The sequence below is a fragment of the Eurypyga helias genome, unplaced genomic scaffold, assembly GCF_000690775.1.
Source record: "Eurypyga helias isolate BGI_N326 unplaced genomic scaffold, ASM69077v1 scaffold3531, whole genome shotgun sequence".
NCBI lineage: Eukaryota > Metazoa > Chordata > Aves > Eurypygiformes > Eurypygidae > Eurypyga > Eurypyga helias.
Window position 1 is genome coordinate 58,896 of NW_010228839.1, and position 9,686 is coordinate 68,581.

The 9,686-nt window shown below is 38.3% G+C and overlaps 1 protein-coding gene across 1 annotated transcript in view; it reads left to right on the forward strand.

Annotated features, from left to right (window-relative positions):
• Positions 1–49: 49 nt before the first annotated feature.
• LOC104515979 (protein diaphanous homolog 2-like) overlaps positions 50–9,686 on the forward strand; it is a gene marked incomplete at its 3' end in the record, with an annotated part of 26,259 nt that continues 16,622 nt past the window's right edge. The window contains exon 1 of the mRNA XM_010160158.1: positions 50–238. Coding sequence (XP_010158460.1) covers positions 50–238 — 189 coding nt within the window. The remainder of the gene's footprint in view (positions 239–9,686) is intronic.

The following is a 9,686-nucleotide window of genomic DNA, read 5'->3' on the forward strand; positions in this document are numbered from 1 at the left end:
GCGCGCCGCGGAAGAGGAGAGTCGGAACAAGCCCAAGCTGGTGAGCGAGATGTGGGGCTGGGAGGGGGCAGGGGACGGTCTGAGCAAGAGGAGGAAGGCGGGGGAGGAGGAGGAGGCGCGGATGTCGTCTTGTTGCTTCCCCAGTAGAGAATCAGGGGCGAAGGGGCGTGCGGCTGGGCCTGGGGGTGCCCGGCTTTCAGGAGTTAAAGTCTTTTTTAAAAAATCAAAATCTCTTGAGGTTCCGCGGAGGTTTTTGGGTGCCTTTTGGAAGAGAGGTGACAGCTGGAGGGGGGCGTGCGGCGCGTCGCGGGCCTCGCTGTGCTAACGCACCGGGGGTGGTCGTTGGCTGGAGCTGGGAATTCCCATGCCTTTCCTGAAGGGAGTGATGCGGGAGGTGCGCGGCGGCGTGGGCCTTGGGCTATCCCTTTGGGGAGAGGGGCGGTGGCAACATTCTTCTGTAGGCACGACCTGTTGGTGTAACCTCTCCTGCTCACCTTTTGAGTGAAGGATCACAGGGTGGGTTGTTTTTTTTTTTTTCCTGTGTTGAAGCATCCAAAATTTTGGTGGTTGTGGTGCAAACGATGTGCTTCCCAAGGAGCTTCTGAATTGGTGTGAAACCAACTTACAAATTCGGAAATTGTTCAGTCTTTTGGAAAGATCTGACAAACTTTTGAGCACACAAACCCTCTGTAGGGCTGTAGAGTTTGTTCATTATGCCTGTACTTCTTGATTTAAAAGAAGATATTTCTACTTACAAGCCTGATAACTTGAAATGTAGGCACATTTCAAAGCTAGTGGGACTGTATTGTATCTTTAAAAATGCAGTAGCAGCAACACCAGTTAAAACCAAACACTGTCATATTAATTGTTTACTACTGTTACACTTATTTGTTTTACCTTTGAATCAACTCTTTAGCTTAGTTCATGGATGGATTTTCAAGATCAGCAATGTAGCATACACCTAAAACTTACGTGAATTTACCTATTGAATAGAATACTAGTTTCAAATTTCATTTAGACTGTGTAAGGTTTTTCACAGATAGTGCTAAACCTAAGTCAGTATGTAAGTGCTCCCACCTTGTGTTCCTTTCATCAGTATAGTGCAGCAGAGCCTTGGGCTGATCAGCCTGAGAACTGTGGGGTTTTTTTGTCACTGAAAACTAAGTTAGAATGTGTGTGGGGAAGATGTTGAATTTGTAATGTATGAGGAATTTAAAAAGCTATTGAAAGTGACAATTATTTTAAAAATTACTGAATAAAGTGTATTAAAAATGATCATGTATATCTTAGATACCCTATTTGGCTATCTTTTTTCTTATTTTGGTTTAGGGTGTTATTGGAAACAAACTCATACTTCCTTGCACAGGGTAAGTATAAACAAACTTCTTTATATAACAAGATGTTTGTTTATACTACCTTTACTATGTCCTAACTAAAGAAGCTAGGAAGGCTGCTTGGAGATGCCTGCAGGGAAGTGATATAAAAATCACACAGGGAAATGGAAGCTGTGGTCACGAATTTTTCGCCAGCAAAGGAGAATACTTTGTTCTGAAAGAAGTATGTAATTTAAAAAAATCAAAGTGAAATGAGCTCAAAATTGTATTGAACAGAACAAGTATTTCCATTGCATGTCCTTTTCAGTTATTCTAGAATCACTAGATTTTTTTATTACTTTTAGTGGGAAAAGTGCATGATGTTAATATTTGATTTCATATGCAGACATTTACTTTTGTTTCTTGGGGAGGGAGGTGATTACAGTCTAGCAGCAAGATGGCTCAGAGCATGTTGCTTTAACCAGATGTCTTCTGAAAGATAGGTTTGCCCTGAGATAAAGTGGTGATATAATTGAGTGAATGGGCTGAATGGGAAAGTAGATTTTTTTCATTCTGGACATGATGTACACAAGCAGTGCGTAAAACTGACAAGAAGAGGCGTTGACCTCTCGGGAGGAAAAGGGATGGGATTCAGGTGTGTTTTAAGTTGAGTCAGTGTGAGTGGACAGCCAGATTTATCAGTTACTGCCATAGGTTTGTAATGAAGGACAAGACTGTAATCAGGGAAAGGCTTCATCCATTGTATAGGGGAAGAATCTTTAATCTAAATTTTGATGGCTTTAAGTTTGAATGAGGAGTTGACTCTGCTGAGGCTAGCAATATCTTTACGTACTCAGAGAGAAACTTTACTTGTACCTCATTCCTGTTCTTGTCACTGTGCAAATAAGATGAAGGTATATTTGGGACTTATGTAAGAGAAGCCACAGTATTTGTGCAAGTGAGAAGTTGTCACTGAGTTTACACAAAGATTCTCAGAGTTTGGTGTGGAGACTTTCTTGGTTCTGCCTCACAACTTAGGATTCATCAGGTGTCAGCAGTTACAGAGATGAATCAACCTGCACTCTGTCAGTTTGTTGCGAATAATTCAAGAAACTTTCCCAGAACTTATTTCACACATCAAGTAGAGTGCTGAACAAGACCTTGGTGCGAGAGGGTGTTTTTTTTTAGTTGCTGGCATAGCAGCTGAAATTAGGTAACTCATTGGGAAGTCTAGGGGAATGATTTTTATATGATAGACTAAAAATGGCTGTAAATGACAGGGAGCTGGGAAAGCAGAAGTCATTATTTATGGGGAAGGGAGTCTCTAGAAGGAGGAGGTAGAGTTTTTTGTTTCCCCATCCTGTCTGTCTGAAAGTAAGAGGTGAGGAATGGTGCTTAGCCTGCAGAAAGCACAGTGGTGGTTTGTGCGCTGTGTGTGTCTTTTTGGTTTGTTTTGGTGGGTTTTTTTGGTGTTTGTGTTTAAGGACTATAGCCTGATCGATGGCATTTATTCCTTATTGACAGGGAGTAAGACTGGGCTATCAGGAGAGGACCTGTGCTGGAAATGAAAATGATGGTTTCAAGTATTTTTCTGTAAGATAATTGATGCATATTTATGCACACAAATAATTGAATATGGGCTATATTGGAACTACTAATTCAGTTTTTTCTGATTTGCATCAGTTTGAGTCATTCAAGTTTCATATAGTTTGTTGAATGTAACACAACTGCACAATGGGAATTTAGTTCCAGGTTTTATCCTAGTAGTGTGTAGACTGGAGTATTTTTCTACAATTTGTCTGTCTTATGGTGTGTCAAGACACACCATAGTTGCTGAAAGAGTTCTGATTTTGTATTTTGGATTTTTTTCTCATTTTTTTGCTGGCACAGGGACTGGAGATGTGAATTAGTGCCTGGTGATTTTGTCACTATTTTTGTTTACAATGAAATGAGCAGAAAAAAAATTAAATTGTTTTGGCAAACAATCATCTGATCTCATGCCAGCTGTGAGAATAGGCTGGCATGAGATGGCAGTGAGCAGTTGCATTCTTAACTCTGGCAATGTGCTTGTTTTGCTTGTTTAAAAGTATGCTTGTTATACTAGGGAAACAGGCTATATTAAGGTTGTCAGGGAGATTGCTGGGATTCCTATGTTTTGTTAATTCTTAACTTAGATGTGCTGTCTCTCCTTAGCACTTCAGTATCACATAGGAAGTATATAATTCTGTTTGATACCTAGGAAATCAGTAGGTCCTTGAAAGTGTCTGATTTGACATGTCTGTCATAGCTTAGCTGAAGCCAAATTCTTACCAACTTCATCTCTTTAGCTGAGAGGCTGAACACAGACTTTTTACAGAAGTTCATGGCAGGAGAATGGGAGACATATCTCATAAGGAGCGGGAGAGGTCACTGGAGATGTCATAACTGACTAAGGGGGTGTGGGGTGGAATATCATTTGAAGGATGATTAAGCATTGCTCTACCAGAGACACTGGAATCACCATCCTTGGAGGTTTTAAAGATTTGGAAACCTGGACAAAACCTTTAGCAGCCTGGTTTGAATTTGGTGTTGACCCTGCTTTTTGAGCTGGAGTTTAGACTAACCAGAGGAAGGAGTGAGCTCCTTTCAAATGTCTGTGATTCTATGAATCAGTGCTTTTAAAGAATACAGGATTTGTGGTGCTTCCTGACTATTGAAACACTGGTTAAGTAGAAGTTAATGTGGCTTTTTTTTTTTAGTTAGTTAAATACATCATGTTGGTTTAGTATTGGCGTACGTAGAAATAGTTCTGTGCATGTAGTGGCTAGTGCCACACTAAAATCTCCATTATCCCCAAGTTCACATTTATGTGGTAGTTGTTCAATAATAGATGCTCCAATTGGCTACAAACTAAATTTCTGAAAGGGGCTGTCTTCCGAGTGCGATGCTGCCTTTAAAAGTAGATTGGGGGAAAGATCTAGTATAATGTGAAAACCATATTATTAGGTGTAAGAGAGAGTTTATTTAATTGGAGAGGAAGTGGATTTAGTGATTCATCCAAGAAGGAGCAGCTCATACTTTGTTATATATGCAGAAATTGTTTATGCTTAATACTCAAGTCTCTTAAACCCTGTGAGCTTTGAGATGAATCAAAACCACTGAACTCAGCATCCTGACTAATGTGCCATAAAGTAGTGTCAAACAATGGAAGAAAAGCTGTTATCAATTAGCTTAAAAACAGAAGTAAACTTAATGTGCTTGGGAGAACTAGGTTTCCCAGCTATATTGCTCCACCTGTATCAGTGCGGGAGTTAAGGAGCGCTTTAAATTACCTGTCAGTAGTATAAGTCACTGTCAGACTGGCTATGTACTACAGAACCTACATTGCACTGCATACATGAGCCATGAGCCAGGGTGAGCAGAGATTTTTGGCAAACGAATAAAATGTATTACATTTGAGATCATGGTGTTTCTGAGTAAAATCATCCTGCAGAGGATTCTTTCTTCAAATGGATGCTGGAGCAAAAAATGGACTGAAATGCTTGTGTTTTAGAAGCCTCTTGGCCTCATTAGATCAAAGTCAAGATATTCCAGCAAGTGAAGTTAGTTAGGGTGTAACTGTTACCGAAGAGTAAAATTAATGTCTTGGGAAAATTTGGTTCTGTTGCTTAGAAGTACACTGATTAAGCACTACAACTGATATGGCAGAGTACGGCATGCCTGGTGCTGAGGTTTAGGTAAATGCTTTAGTTTTAATGTGAATTGATACTGACACTGTTTAAATGAGGTGATAGATGCAGTGATAAGCCTATCTGCTTGTGGTAATTAAACTTCCTGAACTACTGCTTGTAAGACAAAACTGTAGAGCTGTTCTGTACGATGCAGGAAGCTTTGCAAACAAAGCAGATTCCACCTAAGCAATGTGAAAGACAATTACAGTGAGAACTGACAGTGTGTGTGTCAAATACAAGTGAAATTTTCTGAGATTTTAAGCACTGTGGTGCTGAATATCTAAGTTATTGAGAATGAACTTTTGGGTTTGTATTATGAATAGCCTGTAAAGCGTGCTGATGATACTGTGATTGCTGATGACCTGGTAAAAGGAAAAGATAAGCTTAAAAACATTAGGTGGGTGGGTTACAAGATGATTTAATCTTTTCTGCATCAATTGCAGTACTTTAGAGGTAAACACTAATGGCTAATAACTTTCCTCTAATTCTTTTCATCCTGGTCCAAATTTAGAGGTAAAGTGGAACAAGAGATGGCAGTTGCTGCTGAAGCAACTGACAGTTTCAGTTGGTTATTCATTGGTTTACTTTTCAACCTTATAACCACAAGAGGTTAGGAAATCACTAAAATGAATGGTTTTACGTAGTTTCTTACAACTTGTATATTATGGTCATTCTTTGAGTCCAGTGTTTTTTTTTATTAATTTAATAACTTTATTTAGGAGGGAACAAGTTTTTTGTTTTAAAGGGCTATGGTGGTAGTGCCGATCAATTTGAGAGAAAATCAACAGTTGAAAAACTTTATTATTTGTTCTTTGATTATTTGCTAGAATTCATAAGACTGGTGTCATGGCACACTAGAATTCATCCTTTTCTATTTGTTTGTCTAAATATTACTGTCCACTAATAATATTAAATCATCATTGTGTCTGCTTTTCAGGCCACTTCTCATCATAGGGGGATGTGTGAAAGCAGCACATTGTATGCACATGGACAGATAGGAAAAGGATCTGCTATGGCAATTAAATGATAATTGTAACCTACTGTGATATAAACCATCAGCTCATCTGATTTATAGACATTGAGAAGTATGTAGAAAGTTCAATTCCAGAGCAAGCCCACACATGGGCAATGTGTGGTTTGATACAGCTACTGAAGGTACTTAGTCCACCTGGGTGTGGTACTATTTGGTCTTCAGGTGTAGTGCATACTCTAATGTCACCACACCTTCTCTGTTATATAAACCAAAAATGTTCTTTAAAAGTTTCTAATAGATACGGCCTTTTCCTGTGTAGACAGGAAACTGTAGTTTTGTATTAATTTCAGACAGTTTTGGGGGAGGGTGGGAGAAGAGGAAGTTCCAAGTCATGTATGTGACAGGTGGCTTTCTTGTAAGATTTCTTTCTTGGTGCTTTTAGTGATCCTCAGAGTAAATCATGGGAGAAAGTGTTAGGTATGCTGAATGTGTGTGAATGTATGTTGCTTGTAAGTGTTCTTTGTATAGTGTTATCAGATATGGAGAACATCAAAGGTGGAAAAATATTTTCATTACTGAAAAATATTTTCAATTTATACTTCATAGGGCAAGTGTAAAACTTTTCAAAACATAACTTGTTTTGAAAGTGTAGGTTGTAAATCAGCTAAGTGACTTTTACTTAAAAAAAGTAATTGGAAATAATCCTGCCTTCTGTTCCTCAGTGATTTTTATGTGTGTGTATATATATATATTTAACAAAAATACTCTTACTGCTCTTCTAATTGTAGTGGAAATACAAAGTTATATCTGTATTAAAAAAACAAATTAACATACTTAGTTTACCCTTGCACGTGAGAATAAATACAGAAGAACTTGCTTGAGAAATGTGAAACTTCCAGAGCAGTGATACCCAGTAGTTTAGACCAAATTTCTAGATAAAAAAGTTAGGTTTGAGGCAGTTGGAGAACAGTACTGTAGACTCCCAACACCTGGAGCTACAGGTCTGTAGCTGTATAGCTAGTAAAGTAGCAACTGCAACTTTAGGGTATGTAGGCCAAGGGAACTGCTGTAAAGGTACTGGTGGATACTGGTTGGCTTGAAGGTACACTGTCCCATTCTCTCCTGTTTCTTTGTTCAGGGATTACTTAGACAAATATTAGTAACTCTGTCCAGTAAGGGATCACATTAACAAAACTGCATCATAATGCATATTTAGGCATGAAGATGAGAGGAAGTAACCACAGACATTATATGTTCTTGATACTTTTTGTTGCAACTACTTAGTTACGTATTTACAAGTGGCTCTGTATAAATTTGATGTTGGTATCTCAGAGGGATTGAGTAAGACAAAATAATTACTTTGGTCTGGAAAAATGTTAATTTTGCAGTCTGTTATTCTTTCTTACTATGGTAAGAGCTGATGATGGTTGTTAGAATATGATCTTTAAAGATGCCTGTGTTTTTCCTTTTTTAATGAGTGTAGCTTTGTGAGATACTAAGCCAGCATGAGATTCATTACATTCTAGACTCCCAACAACAGATAGAAGTAGTTAGTTCTTGTAAAGTATGGAGTTTCGTTACATCTGGGTGGTTCATATTCTCCCACTATGAGCTATTTTGGTAATTTTAAAATTGAAGTAACTTCTAAAATGCAGTGACTTTGTAATGGAACTGTGCTGGGTGTTTATACTGAATTGTGTGAGTGGATAAGTAGCTGAGAACTTGATAGCTTGAAGCACCTAGTAACTGATTTCATCCCAACTTTGGTGTCACTGCAGTGTTTTATTTCTGGTACTGCTGCCAGACTAAATTCCCATAAAATCACCTTTTTTTTTTTTTTTTTTACTTTTTTCTATAATAGGGCAGCAAGAGCTGTTGCTCCCAGGCAATCCACTTTAGTAGAACTACTTTTTCCTTTCTCCTCCTCAATGGCAAGTGGATGTTCTGTACTTATCAACAGAAAAAAGTGAGATGAGGAAACTCACTTTTGATTCATCACACAATATCTTGACTGAGATACAAGTACACCAGGCAATGTCTGCTGTGATCTTTCTAACCTTTACAACCCTCGTTTCTCTACTGTTCTGCTGTCTTCTAGCAGTGCAGTTTTGTTTTCATTCTCCAGTTTATTTACAGCTTGTTGGAGGCATTCCCAAACTAGAAAGGTAAAGGGTAAAACTTTGGCTTGATCAGGTTTTGAATATACAGTTTACATATTTTCAAATGTGACTGTATTTGTAACTTCAGACAAGGCTTGGGTGGGTAAGACAGGTTTCCTAAATCTATTAAGGTTAGTTCACAGTATTCTGTGATTCAAACTAATTCCTGAATGACTTATAAGGTAAGCAGTAATCCCATCAGATAACATTTTATATTTAAAAGCAATTGTTTCATGAATTTGAGCGAGAACCTTTATAAAATTCATATGGTTGTTCATGGGTAACCTAAGCACATACCACACATCAGTGTTATGACAAACCATTTTTTTTTTGCTTATTTTATTCTTCAGCAGAAGATAAGATTCTCTGTAAACCATTACAAGGATCTGTAATTCTCCTGAATGCTTGTTACTTCTTAATAGGGAATCTCGCTTGCACTGAAGTCAAATGTTATTATTGGCTTCCTCATTACTATGTACCATATAATTCCTTTCTATTCATATGATGCTTAATTTCCGACTTCCCTGAAGGACAAATGATCTTCTCAGGAAGCTGTTATAAACAGGAAAGTATAGGAAAAGGGACAGAAAGCCCTTATGTGTATCACAGCAGCTATAAATTCAGTTTAACCCGATATACTTTGATTACTGAGTTACATTATGGCCTGTTCCTGCTGGAATTACTTAATCTAGAATTTTTGCTCTTCAAGGAAGAGCCAAAGTTCCTTGCTGTGGCAGCAGGATTGCTCGTTTTTCAAAGTCGTAGTATCACATTGTTTATTACTGGGGAGAAAATAGTAACTTTACCATCAAGTTTTTTTATGAAGGGATCAGATACTGCTCTGACCAAATAGTTGCTGTTTGCTGGGAAGTTTGTGTCGTGGAAGGCAGACGACATTATTCTAAGAAGTTGTTGACATGATCCCTGTGACCATATGTTCCAAGATTGCTGGGTACAGACAAAAACAATAATGTTCACAAGTAAATCCTGCTTCTTTGGCTCACTGGCATCCCTTCCACTGCCAGTTCCTTTGTGGGCTGTGTTTCGGTTGGTTGGATTTTGTAGGGTATTTCTTACTATTTAAAAAAACAACCCAAACACAGGAGATGGATGTCTTCACTTCCTCAAAGTCTATCAAAAGTAAATACCTCATTTTCTAGGAGCTGCCCAGTATTCAGTGAAGCTCTTCATAGTGTAGACTTTATGTCAACCTTTGCAACTTGCTATGGGTCTTCTGCTTTATATTTACATGTATCAGTTCTGTCCAAACAGGTACATACTACCAGTTTTATCCTTTCCTCAAATGGTAGCAGAGGAAAAGTCAAGTGGATTGTGACACTTATTTTGGTGTTTACTGTACCCACAAGAGCCAGAGGGGTTGTATGAAAGCAACAGCAAGTTCAGTTAAGAATCTTCCCAAAACTGTCCTTGCATGTAACAGGAATTATGTAGAAATTGAGGCTGTAACTTGTACAGGCATATTAGGCTGTATTTGTATGTACTGTGAAATAGGAAGCAAGTAAGCAGGAAT